Source organism: Nannobrachium achirus (assembly GCF_963921795.1).
Source record: "Nannobrachium achirus genome assembly, chromosome: 5".
Taxonomy (NCBI): domain Eukaryota; kingdom Metazoa; phylum Chordata; class Actinopteri; order Myctophiformes; family Myctophidae; genus Nannobrachium; species Nannobrachium achirus.
The window spans coordinates 19,300,117-19,321,018 of NC_137814.1; the positions used below are offsets into that span (position 1 = coordinate 19,300,117).

Genomic DNA, 20,902 nt, shown 5'->3' on the forward strand with positions numbered 1-20,902 from the left:
GCTCTCCTTTAGTGGAAGGGCGTTCCACATGTTGATGGTATAGCAGGAGAACGAGTTAGAGCCTTGTTTAGTGTTACTGTTAAATCTACTTGATGATGGAGCTGCCTCATGGTGTTGTGAGGTGAACATCCTTGACCTTTAGGAAGTAGTTTGCCAGGTACATGGGTATCTTGGAGGTGTAGTGAATCTTGTTCACCAGGCCCATTGCAAGATGCTGTACTCTGTCAGCTACTTTGAGCCACCCCACGCTTTCGTGGTAATGATCGGTAAGGTGGGTCTGAGGTGGAATACCAAGCACAACCCTAATTAGTTTGTTCTGGGCTGTTTGGAGCTTTAACTTTAAGGCAGCTGGGGCGTCGTGATACCAGACAAGGTCGTGATACCAGACACCTACTCCTAGTGTCTTTCGAGATTTAATGTTGATCAGCGGGGCAACCCTTTGCAAGAAACAAATTCGTTGGTTGACTTTTTTGATTACCTTGGTAGTCATTTTTTCACTGGATAGGTTAGCCTCCAGGATGCAACCCAGGTAGCAGATGTGTTTTTTTCTTTCTATCACAGTGTCACCTATTTTAATTGTGAAGTTCTCAACTAGGCTAAGTTTCTGACTAGATCCAAAGAGGATACATTCAGTTTTACCTAGGTGAATTGAGAGTCTGTTGTCATTGAGCCAGGTGCAGATCTTGTTCACAGTTAAGGGCCTTTTCAACCTGCAATATGTCTCTGCCTGAGACTAGGAGAGCCGAGTCATCCGCGAACAGAAACAGATTGCAGTCACAAGCAGATGACATGTCGTTTACGTATATTAAGAACAACAGTGGTCCTCCCTTAGCCTGATAAAGAGTCCACTCTGAGAGTGGGCGGGGTCTCTGGTCTGGAAGCAGGCTAGTCCTCCCTTGTGGTACTCCACAGTTTACTTGGAGGGGGGGGGGGGGGACAGGGTTCCGTTGACTTCCACCATCTCTTCCCTCCCCACCAAGTAAAGCTGGTTGCACACTGCTGCGTTTTTCGGGCCGAATATCGGAGTGAATTTCAGAGCACGCAAATAAAAAAATCAACCTCACGTTATGTCAGTCACGTTTGCACACTGCCGCCCGTTTCGCACACCACTCGGTCCCTTGCTCTCTCTATCTCTCTCTCTCTCCTTGCCCTGAAAAACGCATTTCGCAACGAAAAACGCAGCAGTGTGCAACCACCTTAAAAACTCAGTCGGTGCCATATTTAAAGTGGGATGACCTCTTATATTGCCGGTTCGCCAACAAAGGGTTAAACAAATAGTGTGCACGCTGGTGCACACATTCGTGCACAGATCATGCACTATGCATGTGCATGCTTTTCACAGCTTTCAAACAAAAAAATCCGCTTGGAAATCCGTTCAGGCATTCAGGAGAAAGGAGCCCTTATGTTTTCTTCAAATGTAAACAAACATGGCTGCCATGTTTGAAAGATGGGGTTGGTATGGGGGTTAAACATGCAATTTCGCGATCGCGATCATGCCTAGTACACTGTTGGAGGTCCAAAATTTTTTTTTTCAAAAAAACTAAAAAAAAAAAAAAAAAATATTATTTAAAAAAAAAAGACGTTCAGAAGACGTCTGGCAGGGAGGTCCATAGTGAAAAAGACGTTTTAAAGACGTTTTTATTATAGGAACATCTTTTTTGGCAGGGTATGAGTTAAGAGTGCATCCATCTCACTGCTGTGCTGTCAAGACCAATAGCTTTGAGTTTTTCAATTAGAATAGAATGATCAACGGTGTCAAATGCCTTCTGGAGGTCCAGCATGACCATGCCGCAATATTTGCCATCGTGAATTTCACGTTTGATGTAATCATTCAAATAGATGAGGCATGTATCTGTGGAATGGGACTCTCTGAAGCCAGACTGGAATTCGTAGATCAGTTTATTCTCTTCAAGATATTTAGCCACCTGTTCATAGACAATAAAAGTCTGGTTATTTTGTTTATTTGTTTGCGAGGCGTTGTGAGCATGTAGATCTGCTATTTTCACATCTGTCTTTCATGTCTGTCTCTCATATGTGACAATTTGGCCAATGTTTAATTTGTCATTTTAGACAATTTAGAGGTATTAGAAAGTCCTTAAATTGTCACTTTAGAAATGTGCAGATAATATACCCTCGATACACTTAAACTTTAGGTTGGTTTGTTTACTGTTGAGTGAGAAAACAATGTTTCACATTAAGTTAATCATGTGGACCCTCCTGGGGGTCCCGACCCACAGGTTGAGAACCACTGATTTATAAAATCAAATAATGCATGGCCGTGGTGTGTACTATTTGCAGTGGGAATGAATTAACTAGTCAAATAAAACAATGTGATGTGTACCAGGTGAGATTACCTTGTATTGCGGTATCACTATATAAACATCAAATTCACTACATTATATGTAGTGAAATTGCAGGGGGAATAAATCAAGTTAACTGGTCAAATAAAACAATGTGATGTAGCCTACTACAGGCATCATCAGAATATAATGAGGTCACAGTTAAATAATATCAAAAATGCCAACCAGCAACCAGGTGAAAAAAGGGTATTTTCAGAAAAGAAAATGTAAATACAAGACAAGAAAATGTGTACTCCATAATATGTTTATTGGATGTGAAATTACATGGGTATTTATTTTTCTCTTGAATATATTGCTATAATTATATAATTTTATTCTCTGGATATACTGTATAATGCACCATAGGTCTACTTACTGTGCCTCCATAAATGTATGAACAATGAACATAAATAAATACAATTTGCAACTAAGCTCTTGGCATGCTACTTGAGAATACATACCAATATAGAAAAATATTATCCCAAAAATAATTGTGATTAAAAAACAAAATCAAATGAACAAACGCTGCATTATACTTCTTTAAAGAGTATGGGACATTGAACATATGAATACATATATAAATTATATATTGTTTTAAAACCTCAAAAAACATCATCATACATTTTATCTCTGAAATTTCCATTTGGTCCAAACAAAAACAAAAAATCCCTGTCTGAGCATTCCAAACAGTGAAAATAAAAAGAGACTACAGTTCCTTTTCTATGGGTTGTGTGTAATGGATATTTATCAAAAACTGTGTGCTACACAAGAACACTCTGAAACGTACAATTAAGCATTTGGAATACAATATTGAATATTTTCTATGAAGTGCACACTACTGAATATGTAACTAAATCATTTGTGAATGTCACTGCGCAATAAGGCTACCTGTTAAGCTCCATGGCTATTGGCTATGGTATGACCATGGCATAATTCAAGGTTGACTCAGCAATGGAACAGAATCCCCCATAAGAAGTGACGGATGAGAGATTAATACCTCATGTTAGGCTTATTGCACTTCAAGTAAGTACCTACCGGTACATGTTTTTTAAATCTTCAGATTACAAACCATTTCTGGAGACAGTCACCGTAAACACTAGGTGCTAAATTATATTTCTAAAACTCCCTTTAATTCTTTATCTCAATAAATTATTATATTGCAAATTCTCCACACTGCTACTGTGCCCAATGAACCCCTATCAGTAGTGTTTAAAACAAAAGAAAAAGTAGTGGGGCAACCTTCAAACAAACTGCTTCACACATGAGCAGCATCCATGTATTATTGTAACTGAGTCAGACATTCCTTCAGACATTCAGCTGATTTTCCTGGGAAGAGAAAGATTTAAGCAAAGTTAGTGCTTGTTTTCATTGTTTTTGAGGTAAAGCGGTCTCTCTGTTTTGACAACCAACAGTAGCGAACTGTCTCTCTCTCTCTCTCCCTTTATCTTTCGGGTTCCTAACAGAACAGGGGGGCTCCTGTACCCCCAAGTCTTCACCCCAACCAACCGTACTCCTGGACTCCCAGGCTTTCATCACCTAATTCAAATATTCCAGAACCAAACATTTAAATAACCTCAAAACTACAACAAGGTGTGGTCTAATGAATATAACTTAACAGTCATAGTCATAACAGTCGGCTAAGAGGTTTGATAGCATTTGACCTTGACATTTTCCTCACCTCCTTTTCCGCTGTAAATAAAGTTGGACTAGCCAATGGGCAACCAGAGGCCAGACTGTAGTCAACACCACTGTGACTGGAGAGAAGTGAAAAGGCCACCAAGATGGTCTCTGGACCTACCGAACACACAGTATATCAAGTTAGTGAACTTCTGTTTCTGTTCTGTTTCCTAACCCTCATTAAAAAAAACACATTAGGTGAAGAGGGGTTGTTCACATACAGACCTTCCGTACAAGGGATAGATGGTCTTCCTGTCTTGGTGAAGGTGATCTTGACTGGAAAATAAAAATAAAGTACAAATTATGTTATGGAGTTATGAGACTACCATTCATTTTATCCCTATAGTTTAAGGGTCCCACATTTTCAAGCATGTCAGGAAATCTATCCATCCATCCATATACACTTAACCACCCACCACCATCCATCTTAGAACACTACCATCATTGGCTTGCACATTTGGCCAAAAGGTTCATTCTGAACCCTGTGTTTGTCCAGACACTGGGATCTGACACAAAAGGTGACAGCACTGCAGTGACCATCAAAGAGTGGGCCATAGCCCAAGGAGGGCCACCAGGGGGTGCTAAATAGAAAGGAATTTAACCTGGCATCCCTACTGTGTGTGGGCATGCACATGCATAAAGTGAATGGCAAATCGAGTGGCAAAGTGAGACTAACGTTGTTTAAGATCGTTTAAAGCAATCAGATAGGACCTTACTTTTTGGATGTATAGGCTTTCAAGGCCAAAAAGTCGTTTTTTTGCCACTCAATAGGCGTTCCCACATAACTTCCTGGTAGGGTGATGATGTCACGCGCATACCCTCTATTCTCAACATTCTTGAAAATGTTGCAAACATTTAACAAGCTCATGAGCTTGCAGATCACCTATTTTCACTATCTGAGTTGTTGTTTTAAAACCATTTCACAATAGGGGGGCCTGTAGTGAGAGGCTATGGCTATGTTGGGGGTCATTCATTGGCATGGAGAGGTTTGGGAAGCCCTGACCTGTGACACTGTCAACACCTCCAGGGTGTGCAGACGATGAAGTACATGGGTCATGTCGTCCTGGAGCCTGAGCAGAGCCTCAGCGATCTGCTCACTGATGTCCAACCTGGCCATGCTCTCTGAGCGTCTGCTCTGTGCAACACTGCAGCAGGCGGCTTCTACGTTTACAGACAGCAGAGAGCCACAGGCAACTCTTGGGGACAGGGAACCTGAAATAGTGGGGAAAGCAAGTGTTGAAATTGAGCATAACAATGGATTACAAAAATAAAATAAAATAACGGAAAACTGGTTCAGAGCAGAACATACTGTATGTGCACAATATACATATAAAGTGCCCTGTGAGTTAGACAAATGTTAATGCACGTGAGTGAGAATTCCATTGAAACATAGAGAGATTGTTGAAACAGAGATTGTTGGGGTGGGACTAGGGAGGGTGATGTTGAATTTAATATTTGTATTATCGTTTTTAAAAGTACACAGTGTAACAATTTAAAAAAAACAAGTGGCTTGTTTTCATTGTAACGACACAAAAACATATATACTAGAATATACAAATCATGACAATAACATAAAAAGGGGGACCAGGGATAAGAATACATGGAGGATGCCATTCACAAATGACATAACGAAGCTCACAGAGGGAGTGAGCCATTTGTGAACAAATGTAGCTAAGGCCAACTAGCATATAAGTGGAGCCATGATTTTAGGTCAGCTTTAAACTTTAATGGGGAATTAAAAGATTTCACGGCTCGTTGTATGTCTCACCTCGCCCTCTCCTTGACAAGGAGGTAGTTGGTGGACCTGTACTGCTAAGAACGTCAAACAAGGGTTCTCCCAGACGTGTTAGATCCTTCCCTCCATTTATCATCGTCTTGGTTTCAACCCAGAGGTCCTTTTGCCTCACAGTGGGCGCTCTTGAAGCAGGTGACTGGACCAGCCCCTTGGCAGAAAAAAAAACAGGACAAAAACATTGGTCTGAGCTGTCAAAAACAAAGCCATATAGTAGACAGAAAATAACCATCAGGATATACACCATGTACCTCTTCCATGGCTAGATGTTCCATCGAGTCACAGAATTCTTCATTATCTGAGTCTGTGGCTCTGTGGTTCTTCTCTGGAAAGACGTCGAGGTGACCTGAGGGGTACAGAGCACACCATCAACACAACATTAACAAGACAGATCTGGGCTCTATTTTGATTGTCTTAAGTACCAGCTCTTATGCCTTAACTTTAGCCTGTCCATACTGTCTCCGACCACCGAACCTTTTGTCGGAAAGGTCCAGTTCAACTACAAAATGACATCACTAGCATCTTTTGAAAAGCATTACCCCGAATTAGAGTTTTGAAAGCTGCACTTCGGAAAGTCGGAACTCTCCGACGAAAAGTTTGGTGGTCGGAGACAGTACGGACAGGCCTTTAAGTTAATATTTAAGGTAAAATAGAGTCCTGAGTCTAATAAAGGCGTGGCTTCCCTGTGGATCTCTGACGTAATTGATGATGACAGTCTTTCTCAAATATCATCTCAGACGGTGGATCGGAGATGATGAATTCACAAAATGTGCTAAATATTCACACAAACAAAATGTATCCACAATGTGAAAAATATTGAGGTATTTACTTCCTTGGCTTAGTGGCAGTGGACAGACAAACAGACAGACAGACATCTCGCCCTCTAGGAGCAATAAAATTGTACACTGCATTAAAACACTTTACACCTATGAATAACCCCTGATATTATTTAAATCTACAGTAAATTCTACATACTGTAACTCTGGCATATGTTGCCAACCTTTTATGTCTTTTAAGCTTTAGTTCACACAGTTGGCGTACGTTTAGTTGGTTTTGCTCCAATCTTTTTTCTTCTTTCTTTAATGTTTCTGTTATCGGCTTCCCCTCAGAGATTACAGGATTTGCTTTTTGCTTTGGAAGGCCTCTCATAATCCCCATGGCGTTCTCTTATCTAGCTGGAACAGTTTGTATTTCCCCTGCTCCTTTTCAGCGTCTTATACCATGAACTGAGACAAAATACAGTGATTTTACCCTCAAATGAAAGCCACAGAGGCACAGCAAAAGGAGTATTCCTGTTCATGTTCTTTGCAATCTACTGTGCAATACGCTACAATAACTTTGAAATAAATCTATATTTTCAATTCCACCATTGTGAAGTGGGAATGTCCAATATCCAGCATTATAGCTGCTAGATACTGGTGGTGCCTGAGGAAGAGCTGTATGCTTGAAATGCGTCACAGATGCCGATTGCATCTGAAGCCTATGTCTGTGTTCTGCATGCCCTTTAGCCACTTCAAACCTGGCATGTCCTTCATTTATAGCTGAAAATAGCAAATCATCTATTTTTGCCATTCGTTGTATGACAAAATATGGCTTTCAAGTGGTTAAAAATCTTTTAACCACCTTCCCATTTCATACATTGTTACCTATAGGCCTATTTATGGTTTATAATTGGAAATCCTGCCTCGTGCTGAAACACAACAGGTGAATAACAACATAATATAACACAGTAAAATCATAGGTGTTAATTCAACTTTGAGTACAAATATTTACCGTCCTAAATGGTCCCGGATGAGAATTAAATGAACACCAAAATGTTAATGTGCAGTAAATCGACATATGAGTCCATAATGGCACTATTGAAAAGTGGACTGGAAAAAGACAGCCCCTAAGGCTAGGGCTCCACCAAAAAGACGGCGTCGTGAGCACCCTTCATTAATTAAAACGGGAGCGTTCCCAGCAGTGTTGCCAGATGTACGATAATTATCGTATTTGTACGATAATTTGACCCTCTGTGCGATGTACGATCAATAATTCCAAAAATGCCCAAATGTACGATAATTTCGGCATATCACCAAAAAGAGCGTGAATTCACTATTTTCCCTGGCTGCTGATCTGGGATCCGGTTTGGCTTCCCAAAATAACCCGGGAAATCAGACGGTTGCATCTTTCCAGACCAGTTTCAAGCTTTTATTTGTGTAAGCTCCAGGAACTTGCCTGCCTCCACGCAGCATATCTGATGCGTTTTTGTCACGCAGGAGTCTCAAACAACGTTGTTTCTTACACTAAAGACGCATTATTTGGTGAAATTACGTTTTTACGCGAGTGATTTCTCTTTTTTGGCTGTGTACGATAGTTTTATGTCAAATATGATAATTCTGAGCCTCCGGTACGATAATTCAATATTTCCCATCTGGTAACACTGGTTCCCAGCGTTGACGCAACGCTCGACGCGCCCGGTGGAGCCGGGGGGTAAGACAAAAAGAAAAGTGTGCCAGACATGAATTGACCAATGGTCAGACCATGTGAGACTAGGAGGGCACCAAAACTTTTAATTTAGGAAGATACACATTCTCCATTGGAGCCACAAGAGGCGACATGGTACATAAATCCTACAAATGGTCTCCTAAGTGGGCGCCGGCGTCTGACGGAAATTTTCACACTGTGGCTAGATCCCGCGAGAGTATGTTGCTGGGATAGAGAAAGGTCGATAAGAAATTCGATTTTCTCTCTCTGAGAACAGCCATTTTAGTATGAACATTTTGGGAATATTGTGTGGCTTCTGGCTTGTGACGATCGGGTCCAATATTTAGTTCAGTGACCAATAGACCTTATTCACACACGGCCATCTTTGATCACATGACCACGTCGGGTAGCAAACAGCCAATCTGAAGCTCAAAACAGCATTTTGGGTAAGGCAAGACCCACCCACGGAAGCTTCTGATTGGCTGCTTGCCACCCGACGTGGTCATGTGATCAAAGATGGCCGCGGTGTGAATAAGTTCTATTGGGCTACACTAAAGGATGATTCAGAAGCTGTGTTCGCGTTCACTCACCCATTGGAAAGAATAGACTCCAAACTGCTTCCCGCCTCCTAAAAAGGCGTCCGCCCACTTCACACAGTTACGGTAAGTAAACCGGAGATGGCGAGTCTTGCTATTTCCGTCTTGGGTTGTTGTGTCTTACCGCTGAGGTGTCCGTTGAGGTGCCTGTAGGAGGTGATCTCTGCACAGGACTCTACGGAGCAGGCTAGCTCCTCCTCCTCCGCCTCACTGTTGAGAGAGCTGTGGGTCCCGTTGGTCACGGAGGACATGCTAGGCTCCACACTGCTGCTGGCGGATCCCCGGGTGTCAAACCGACACCTCCTATTCTCTACCATCGCCAGCCTCGGGTCAGGGCTCCTCCTCCTCCGCTCTGAGCCAAGAGAGATGGGTTGTGTGGGGATGGGGTGGAGACAGAGAGAGATGGACAGAAAGATGGGAGAGTGGAAGGAACGAAGAGCGAGGGACAGGTATAAGATGGAATGGGAAAACGTGAAATGAAGATGAGATGGAGAGAAACAAAGTGACAGAGATGGAGAGTGATCGAGAAAGAAGATTGTGAGATTTATGTCCTACCTGGGTTTCAAACAGCCGTTTCTGCCGTTATCATCCCATTTCTTGTGCGATTATCACTTCTTATCAGCCCAGAAGGGCCATTGCTCACAATCTGCCATTATAAGGCATGATACATCCGAAACGGATGGTTTCAAATCTGTACTTCTGAGCCTAAGACGGAAAGTCCATCTTTATTATGTATTATTTATAATATTACAATACCTCTTGTCAACCAGAAGTGGTCCTACTCAACCACATGTAGAGCAGGTATACATAGAAGAGCAGGTAGAATAACTACAGCCACCACAGTTGTGTTAGTTACACTGTATTAACATACTCTAAATCATACAGAGTGGTTAAAATAACGTTTCATTCACACAAAAACGTTTAACACCCCTTCTAACATAGTGCCAAAAGAGGATTATATTCACACATAATCCGTCATGTGTCGGAGCAGCAAAGTAAATAGTTGTCCAAACAACAGCAGTGCCTTCTCTCTGGCACGATGATGACACTAATCGACTAGCCATTCTCAGCATGTCACATTAAAAATAATAATAATAATAATTAGAAGACAGATGTGTCCGTCAAACGTCTGGGTCAAGTGTCAGTGCCAACCATCCATGAACATGCCTGTGACATGAAATGACTAAAAGTGGGAACAATAATATGATTTACTGCTTTGATCCCTGCCTGGTGTTCATCTTTTTTGCGCCCTTTGTCTAACAACCCGGTTGAGATATGGCCATGCCTAGATTCTAGTCTTTTTTATGTCCTGATTTACCTCACAGTTCTTTTTTTATGTCTACCGCCAGGTTTATACTGTACTTTGTCACGGTGTCACCTGCTGAAAATGTCAGATTTAGATCGGCTATATTCGGCGCAAGACACCTTCATAAGAGGATAAAAGGCAGTTTATCTTGTTTCATAGCCTGGAGTAACTCTTTGATGCTGTCGGTTGGCTTTTCTTCATGTGTGTGTGTGTGTGTGCGTGCGTGAGTGTGCGTGCGTGTGTGTGTGTGTGTGTGCGTGTGAGTGTGTGTGTATTGATATGTGCGCTACTACGTGCGAATCCCCACACCACACATCACCACAAAACACCTACAACTACCAGCGGCAGCGGTACCTTGTTCATCCTCCTCTTCCTCTTCCTCTTCGTCTTCATCATCAGTATCAGTATAATCCTCCTCCTCCTCTTCTTCCTCCTCTTTCTCCCATTCACTACTTTCCTCCTTGCTTTCCGCCTCGCTATTCTCTTTCTCCTGGCCTCGGTCATCTGTCATGTCATCATGACCACTTGTCTCTTTAGGCATCCCTGTGGGGTTTTGAATATCTTCCCACAGATCCCCATAGCCTGAACAGTGAAGGAAACGCTCTCTGTCACCCCGCACGGCGGCGTAGGAGCCTATGCATACCTCACCGCACGACCGTGTCCCTCAAAGACAAAAATCACACCTAGTGTGAAGTGAGCGGTGCTATTTATGAGTTAATTTCATCAAGGCTGCCGCTAGCCAATCACAGCACGTCCTGCAAAGTTTGGCCAATGGGACCCTGGGCGTACAACACACTTTGATCCGTTTGTGCCAAGATGTAGGCCATATCTGGACCAGATGTAGGCTTCAGTTTACTTTAGGGCCCGGACATTTCTTGGGAACCGGACAAAGCCAGATGTTGGAGCTTAGCTCCTTCCAGGAGCACCGCTCAAAAAGATCAGATTTCAGTTCAGAATCCGCTATTTTCGTTGAGGAATGGCGTCGTACGATGGAGTATAACATGTATATATATTTTTTGCAACACAGCATCTAAGATCTACAGGGAGCTGGGATGCCACTCACAGTGTGATCACAGGTTCTCAACGTGAGGCCTGGAGACCAGGGGTCCTTAAGGGGGTTCCAGCGGGTCCCCAGCTAAATGATTGACAGTTATGAACCGAATGGACACTTACAGGTCCGTAACGCTGAGAGTGAGCCCTTACGGGTCCATTTGGTTCCGTTTGTAAAATCTCTCTGGTGAATTATTGACCTTGAGGATTTTACAATGTAGATTGGGGTCCCAGAGATAAAGACCACATCAAATGGGGGTCCTTATCAAATTGGGGGTCCTTGAAACTGAAAAGGTTTAGAATCACTCCACTACACAACACTACAGGGTTGACACATTCAGCAGTTGGCAGGTTGGACCACACTTTGACTAACTGTCTGCTGCAACCACATGACAAAGCACCGTCCCACGGGAGCAACAAGCTTCAAACTCTGGACTTACAGGGAAGCACGTGACACTACAGCCACCAGACTATACAGAAATATGATTATACAAGACTTTCCCCATGTCCTCAGGGCACAAGCTGTTAACTGGCATTATGTTAACTGGCATTAGACTAAAGCAAGGTCAAAGATAGAGCATGTGCCCTAATTGCTTTTGCCTTTGTCTGCGTTTTGCCGACATAATGAAAGGCAAATGAAAGCATTGTAGGTCAGGTTCAAAGCTGGCAGACAGGGACATAGAAGCAACTATAAACTGAACTCCATCTACTCTACAGTTTACAACAGCCATGACCAAATCCAAAAACTTGCCTTCCATTATTGGTTTGTATGGTTCTAGAACTTCTGACCACATACCTGGTGATGAAAAGACACAACAACATTTTGCGGTTCTCACAACAATTCATCTCCATGGCTAAAAAAGACGATGAACAGCAACAACAATGATACGTTCTACTAGTGTGCGCCCCATTTCAGCAGTTGTTGTTACTGTAGATATGTTTTTCAACCACTTTTAACCTTGCGTCCCTATCCTGCGGATGTCATTATAATCAAATATGTGTCATTTATATGTGTAGTACGATAAACTATATCGGTAGTTGACCCCCCAAAAAAACGACGTATTTTGTATTAATTGCACACCCCATTAAGCCTTGAATTCCTATTCCTATGCCAATAATTTGAATGTTGAGTCATTGGTCAAAAGCTTAGGAATGCAAAAAAAAAAGCAGCTTTTTTTTTTTAGGTGACCAAGCTAGATTGGACCACATTGGACACGAACAGCATTGCTCTAGCAGCATTTGAATACATTATAGGGTACTGAGATATCCTCCTAATAATTGGCTTTCCATTGTAAATCTCTCTCATCGTCTCTTTTCCTCCAAGATGTTTTGTTAAGCCTGAGAAATATCCCCTAGGCTACAGCAGGTTACTAACAAAACGATAGGCAGTATCAAATGACCTCAATTAACACCCCCCGCCTGAATGGCCCACATTGTCCCACACAAACAGTACTTCTGTCCCTTAAATGAACAGTTTGGATCTGGTCACCCTATTCATGGGGTGTGTACAGTAATTGATAGAAATAGTCATTTTGGGGGGTGAACTACTCCTTCAAGAGGTTATGGTGCTGTCCGTTAATAGTGCAGGCATGAAAGGGTTGTATTTTCGATTACACACCAGAGCAGTTTGCATAGGGTCTGGTGAAGGGTCTCTTGTCCACTTCATTTTCTTCCTCTTCTAGTGTACCTGTCTCGTCCTCTGAGCAAAAGGTACCTAGTTTCTCCACCAGATCTGACACTTCATCTGAGATAGGCATAGTCTCCAGAATCTGAAGATGCACAGACAAGACTTGTGTTACTTCCTTTTGTTGTAGGGAGAAAGATATTAAAGATGCAGAGGTACAGCGCATAAGAAGATACCGACACATCTGTAGGAATGTCTTGGAAATGTAAAGGAATCTGAGAAAATCAGAGGGGGCAAACGAATGAGACCATAAAGAAGATATACAGCACTGGTTCTCTGTGTGGGGTTCAGGGACCCTGAGGAGTCCTTGGGGGGTTGCAAAATGAGGAACAGTTTAAAAACTTAGGTAGTATTTTACTTCTTCGGCTATTATAAAAAAGCTGATCTATAAGCTCACAACGTGTTGCAATGTGACACAATGTGAACCACTTTTTACTGTGCTTGCAAAAATATCCTTTCTTTAATCATTCTCCATATATGATTATTGATGAGCTTATTGAGGCTACCTATGCAAAAAAAAAGCTCTATTCAAAGTAATAAACCCAGAGCCAATTCTTACTTCACATACAATACATCCATTTCAAATCGCAGCAGTATGAGGTGATACCAACCCAACATCTCATTCTGTCTATAGAGGGTATGCGCATGCATAAAGTGACAAATCGAGTGGCAAAGTGAGTGGCAAAGTGAGTTTAACGTCGATTAACGTTGTTTAATGCAATCACATAGGACTTTTCTGTTTGGATGTATGCCAATATCAAGGTCAGGAAGTAGTTATTTTGCCACTCAGTAGGCGTTCCCGCATAACTTCCGGGTATGATGATGATGACACACGCATGGGAGCATTTCGCTGTTTCTACGTGTCATCTTTTCGACACCCAAACCTAACCCTTACCCTAACACTAACCTCCGTGGGGTGAGTCACTAACCCTCCCGACGCTCCGTTGTCGAAATGATGGTCATTCGAAAGAGTGAGATTTCACCTACACACATACCCTCTATTACTACGGTTTACATTTCCGATTATGATGCACTTACACAGCGTTTCGTTAAATTGCTTATATATACTTTTGAACGTCTAAATTTGGTATAAGCTTTACGACTAGGGCTTAACAACATAATGTATAATTCATGAACAGAGATGCATGGTGTGCAGTCAACTGAGAAAGGACCAGGACTAATTGTAATGGCAGGCACAGTGAGGAATGAAACAGACTTTATTTCCTCCTGGAAATAAGTTCACACATCTAAGATTCATAGTGAAAACTTCACTCCAACTGCTAGTGTACCACCTTCTCCATGCTGGTGCAAATAAAACAGTCTTCAATCAAACAGTCTAAATCAGGGGTCCCCAAACTTTTTTCAGTTGGTGGCGCCCCAAAAGAGAAATTTGGAGTCTCCCTGGGACCCAAACCCAAACAAGAATATTTAATAGAAATAGACAAAATAGATTGATCTACAAGCTCAGGTTGAATTGAGCTTGTTGATATGATATGTTCACTCTTTTTTGCACATTTCTGAAAGATTCTTGAATATGTAAAAAAAAGAAATAAAAAAAAAAAAAAGATAATTTGCAGGAGAGGTTAAGAAACCTGAAATGTGTCCTTGGTTTGAAAAACACTGGTCTAAACCAAACAACATCTATTTGAGAATCGTCTCTGTCGGGTGGAAACCTCAGTGTCAAGCTGTAGTATGGGCATTCATTTATAAAACGTTAAAATATGGGGATAAGAGGTTTATGTCCGACAGCAACAATATAGGGGAAGGAGAAATGAGACACAGGTGAGCCTCTGCCTGTACTGCCTGTAATGAAGTAGGACATTGGAGCATTGTTCCAATATTGTCTGATATTAACACATTTTCATTGGGGGGGAGTCGGGGGACTTACAAGCTGGATGTCTTCGATGTAATTCATCATGGCTTCCTCCTTTGTCATATTCCCCAATGAATTCCATGCATCCCTGACAACAAAAATGGGCAAAGCAACACTGAGAGGAATGTAAAACACATTGTAAAATATCTATCTATGCTGTATTACTTAATACATATCATTTAAAGTGATATTTCACTTTCAATGTTTGGGGTCATTTTAACATCTACTCTGGCTTTTGTGAGCAACGCGGTCAGTTTTTAAGTTGCTTTATCAGACACGTCCCTTCCTATACAACTAACCCATTGGAACTTCAAACTCCATTTTAACCATGATAGATTCATCGAAAAACACATGGTGACTCATACTGCCCTCCTAATAAAAGCATTTTTGCCTAATAGACCCCATGAACAGTCATTTGGGATAAATATAAGTAGAAAAGTTTGCCTAGATGTTATCTAGTGCGGAGTTGTCCTTTAATGGTCACCTGATACTGTCCAACACACCTGCATCTGAGCTAAGTGGATGTGCGAATATTTCCTTTGAAAAAAGTATAACGCTAGCATAGGACAGTGTGTCTATGGTATCGAAATGTATCGACTCGGAGGAGACAAATGCCCACACACACGCGCGAGCGCGCGCGGATGGTCAGGTCTGTGCAGGAAACAGAGAAATATAATCCATGAAGATCTAACGCCACAAAATGTCAAACGAGAGAAAAGACAAAAGGCGTTTCGGTTCACATCACATACTGTAGCTTATTGTGTGGTGTCCAAGGATCTGTGTTATGTCCTCTGATAATATAGGCCTTAGTTATGTTATATTTAGAACAGCGGTGTGGACAACCACCATCACACTGGCCACACATGCCAAACATCCCCATTTGTACTTAAAAGTGAAATATACCTCATAATTAATAAGCATTTTATTCCATTACCTTGCCTTACCTGGTATGGCTCTAGGCAAAACATATGTTTCTGTTTTTAGACTTTTTTCTCCGTAGCTCATTGCTTTATTTTCCCTGTCTCTGTATCAAATGTTCAAAGGGCTGCTGCGCTAACTATGTCTGCTTTGGGTTTGAAGTGCTCTTGCTGTATCAGGTCTCCTCCGTGTAGAACTATATATGGTGTAGCCTCTACCCTCAGGGTTCATTTAACTCTTAAGAGTGTCTACAAAATGGAACCAAATGGACCCGTAAGGGTAACTCAAGAGAGTCTTCCAAAAAAGTGCACAGAGGAGGTCTTCATGATGCTGTGTTCTCCTGGTCATATGACTTCTTTGGTGGGCATACTGGGCAAGCTGTTTTTCTCTTGCATCTCAGTCCTGTTAAAGCTTCATTTGGTTACATTTTATACTCTTTCTGGGTTAAATGACCACTTGTACAGTGTGCTAATACAGTGGTTCTCAACCTTTTCAGGCCGCGACCCCCAAAATAATCATATTTTAACTGGGGACCCCCCCCCTCCCCACCCTGATAAGCACTGAGAGATGAGGCATAACATTTTGTATAACACAGTTCACAATTTCTGCCTCTAATATTTGACAATTTGGCCAATGTTTAATTTGTCATCCTTAAATTGTCACTTTAGAAATACCCTGTATACACTTAAACATTATGTTGGTTTGTTTACTGTTGAGAGATAAAACAATGTTGCTCATTAAGTTAATCATCTGGGGTCCCGACCCACAGGTTGAGAACCACTGTGCTAATATACCATGAATGTTATGTTTTGTTATACTGTAACACAGCGATACACAATGACACCAGTAAGTTACCATTTAGCTTTCCCACGGGAGTCCCAGAAGCCGTTGGGTCGGCGGATGTTACAGGGTCCCAGGGTAGCCTGCTTGTAATAGCTATAAAACATCAGCATCATGTCATCCGAAGGCTGGAAGGGACCTGAAAAGGTGGGGGAAACACAGGAACGGATACAGAGTGAGTGGAATGGATATAGGCCTACTTGAGCAGGGGTTTTCAAAGTGGGTGACGGGGCACCCTGGGTTGCCGTGACAGCAGTCCAGGGGTGCCGCGAGATCATTTGATAATATTTGGAATTTATTTGGACACTTGAAAAAATATTATTTTGTATAATTTTAAACTTGAAGTACAAATAAAGTTATTTTCGGTCCGCTCTAACCAAAATGGCTATTATCTCAACGTTTTCCTCGCAACATAATCACTAAAATATCGTCACTGTCGGGCAGAAACCTCGTATCTCCTCATGTCTTTTGCCATGCTTCATCATACAAGACCGTCGCACAAAACTAGTGAAAACAGCCGATCTACAAGCACACAACGCCTCGCGATGCGAGGCGTTGCGTGCTTGTGCTTGTAGATCTGCTGTTTTCACTAGTTTAGTACATTTTATAGATGATAAATACAAAACGAACGGTTTTGGACATACAAGGTTTCCAACCGACAACAACGATATGCTATAAATATAAGGTGCTGGGAGTGAAAATTATAATTTAGGGGTGCCTCGGATTTAAAAACAATATTTATGGGGTGCCCTGAGACATAAAGGTTTGCGAACCCCGAACCCCTGTACTTGAGCAGACTCAGGCAGGGCCAAAGAGTTCTTATTTTGTTCATATTGTTTTTGTGCTGAATGCTGATAACAGGTGATGTAGGTAATAAAGAGGTATATGAGCTACAGTAGGCCTACTGTAACATCCGGCTGTGCATTGGGCATGAGGAGAAACATCTCAGCATTGTCTTATTGACCTTACTTTATGTTGTTATTAACTAAGTTATTCTGTGTAAAGCCCTTACCAATAGGAACATTTGCATGGAGTAATTAACTCTCCCTTCTGTGCTCCATAGATAAGTGGTTGGTGACAATTAGGCCTACACATTAAATAAAAGAGTATATATTCCCATTGAAAGCTGTTGTCATGTCTAACTTCAAAGCCGAAACCCACTGGTTTCACAGTGTGATAGTTGCCAGACTTGAGAAATCTATGAATCAATGTAGTATGAGCTTTATCAACAGACAACAGTGCTAGTCAACAATTTAACTGTTTTCACTTTTCACAGTCACACCAATGAGCAGATGGTCGAACATGGTGTATTGGAGCAGAATATAATAGAATAGAATAGAATAGAATAGAATAGAATAGGCTGCTGTTACCATCCTCAGGTAAACTCCGGATTACTCTAACTGCAGCATCAAATTTTGCCTCCAGGCTGATATTGTTGTCCACCTGCGCCATGCCGTCCTCCTGTCCCAAAAAGGATGACAGCCAGTGGAGGGATCTTCACATCTAGGACATTGATTTAAAGCATGAATGATAACGGTCAACAGCGTTGATCTATAGTTTTCAACATGTTTTAGCTATCGATGCAGCTAATTGCAAATTAAATAGGCCTATATGATCACATTTTAAATGTGTGATATGTTTGATTAAAAGACCTATGCGTAGAGACAGTAAATAGGCCCTATAGGGTGTTAGACATACTATCCAAAACATTATTTGTTTTGTGAAGAACTCACCATAAAGGTTTCTGCCGGTTGCAGAAGGATTTTTATATCCCCGTGTCTGCAATCTGCACTGTAGAAGCCGATCGGTCAGGGATGAGCTGAGCGGTGAACACGTGACCATTGAACGTGTAGGGAATTGTAGTTTTTTTCTATTTCAGAACCGAAGGGAAATGTAGTGTTTACTTTGGATCTCGCTTCAACAAATAATATGATTGTTGATATAGCTAAATATTGTCTAAACTGCGACATAAGTTCCTTTTATGAATCAAGTAGCCTATAAAACGAACCCAATGCAAACAAGCCATTGCGCTTTCTTGTGGTTTAAATCATTTATTTAGTTGACCGTCAGTGAAATGTAGGGTCTACTATTCCTATGCAAACTTCTAATAAAGTATTCAACCAACCAACCAATCAACCAATCAATCAATCAAATGTGGTAAAGTGATCATTAACTAATAGTCTACTAATAATTATGATTATATTAGTACAGAAGTTTGCAAGAGAAAGGGTACAGGAGTCAGGACCTGTAGGCCTACCTTTTCCTATGCAAACTTCTAATAAAGTATTCATTCATTCAATCAATCAATCGATCAATCAATCAATCAATCAATCAATCAAAGTTGCCATCTGTAAACTATCTAATAGCACCAGCAACACTCCAGGTTGACACAGGGGGGCGCTATTCGTACATCTCAAAATGTGATAGGCCTACTCCGTAAAATCAGACGTTTGCCCAGGACCCAAACTAGTGAAAATAGCAGATCTACAAGCTCACAGCGCGTTGCTTCGCGCCGTGTTGTGAGCTTGTAGATTTAGTACGTCTTAAACATTGATTGATTGAAGATTGATTGATTGATTGATAGATTGATTGATTGATTGATTGAACATTTGTTTTATAATTCATGGAATTTCTAAGATTTTCTTTGATCTATTCATGAAATTTTGTTTTTAATTCATTCATTAGGCTTTTTTGCGGATGTTTTTTGAAAATGTTTTACCAAATGTAGGAAACAAAAAATAAATAAAGGGACCCATAAAATGTGTCCGCGACCCACAAATGGGTCCCGGTCCAGTTCTTTATAACAATGTCTGCGACGCCACAGCGGCCCCTAGCGGCCCCACGGCGCCAGGCGGGGGAGCCCCATTCTCACCACCGCTGGTGTAAACTGTTAAATAACTATTAAATGTACTTAAATATTGTACTTTGAGGTATTTGTACTTTACTTTAGTAATTCAAATTTTCTGTACTTCTCGGATCCAAATGTTGTACTTTACTATTATTTGAAAACTTTAGTTACTATAGTTACTTTATAGATTTGGATTATTATTTATTTAGATTATTATGTATTTACTTGGATTGTTATTATTATTATTTCTCCCATTTTTTTATTATTATTTATTTGGATTACAATACATTTGAAATAGGACATTCTGCATAATGAGTAATTTGGTACTTCATTTTGATACCAATACGTTTGTGCTTTTACTCAAGTAAAATCTACTTAGTATTTCTATAATATTGCAGTATTGATACTTTTAGTCAAGTAAAACATTTTAGTACTTTTTTTCCCCCACCACTGCTCAGTCAGTCAGTGCTGCTCACCACACCAAAGCATCAGCGGCGCCTCGCCTCATTGAGAGGACAGGGAGGAGGGAGAGAGACATTGAAAGGATAGGGAGGAAAGAGAGAGAGAGAGAGGGAGGCAGGCAGAACAGAAACAGGGATGTAAGATGGCAGAGCTGCAAATGCTATTAGAGGAGGAAATTCCGGCCGGCAAGCGAGCTCTCGTGGAAAGCTACCAGAACCTGTCGAAGGTCGCGGAATACTGTGAAAACAATTATGTCCAGGTAAAGAGATATTGTGTTGTTTTGGGGCTGGAAATGGTGAAATTATTGTCCCTGCGCGCGTGTGTGTGTATCTCTCTTCTCTTCGTCGTTACAGTGGAGAAACCACAGGGACAGGAAATGCTGGGGACCCTCAAACCGCTACATGGAGACGGCTCGTCTCCCCCCCACTATAATGACTGGAGTGAAGCCATCCGACTTTGCAAAACGGGAGGTGAAGTGAGCCGACGATCAAAGTTCGCTGCGCATCATGTAGTGTAATTACCGTAGGAGCTCGCTGGGGCTGTGACGAAAGCAGGCAATGGTCCTGAAAGATACATAACGTATCTTTTGAGTGTTTTATCAACACAAAGCAGCTCTACGGTTTACCCTATAACTCTATGGGTTTACCCAGAGGAAAGTAACTAATTATTTACTCAAGTACTTTTAATTTACCAGAGTAATTTTTTTCTCAGCTTGTAGATCTGCTATTTTCAAACATTAGTAGGCCTATTTTTACTTTTTCTACTTTTACTTTTATTCCAATACTTTTGTACTTTTACTCAAGTACATTTTGATTTTTTACTTGTAACAGAGTATTTCTATATTGCAGTATTTATACTTTTACTCAAGTAATGAATGTGAGTACCACTGGTTTTACCTCATACTATAATCCAACATCAATTAATTGGCTAATCATTGACAGCAACTTAAAAAAAAAAAAAAAAAAAAAATCAGTGACCTCATTTTGATTGAATAGTCATGATATTTGAATATTCATGATATTTGACATCTATCTATCTATCTATCTATCTA

The 20,902-nt window shown here is 41.2% G+C and overlaps 2 protein-coding genes across 8 annotated transcripts in view; one reads left to right on the forward strand and one right to left on the reverse strand.

The window, feature by feature from the left end:
* Positions 1-4,013: 4,013 nt before the first annotated feature.
* Positions 4,014-17,993, reverse strand: LOC308284875 (acyl-CoA-binding domain-containing protein 5-B-like; the record flags this gene model as incomplete). The annotated part of the gene is made up of 11 exons (XM_080725599.1): positions 4,014-4,133; positions 4,242-4,292; positions 5,020-5,228; positions 5,785-5,959; positions 6,060-6,154; positions 8,995-9,222; positions 10,531-10,839; positions 12,845-12,995; positions 14,799-14,871; positions 16,557-16,680; positions 17,912-17,993. The coding sequence occupies 11 exons, from the start codon at positions 17,991-17,993 to the stop codon at positions 4,014-4,016; spliced, it is 1,617 nt and encodes a 538-aa protein (XP_080581725.1).
* A 2,000-nt stretch (positions 17,994-19,993) lies between these two features.
* The window catches only part of LOC308284662 (abl interactor 1-like), a gene marked incomplete at its 5' end in the record, with an annotated part of 70,350 nt that continues 69,441 nt past the window's right edge, over positions 19,994-20,902 (forward strand). For all 7 annotated transcript variants that reach the window (XM_080725355.1, XM_080725356.1, XM_080725358.1 and 4 more), the window contains one exon: positions 19,994-20,110. In XM_080725355.1, coding sequence (XP_080581481.1) covers positions 19,994-20,110 — 117 coding nt within the window. The remainder of the gene's footprint in view (positions 20,111-20,902) is intronic.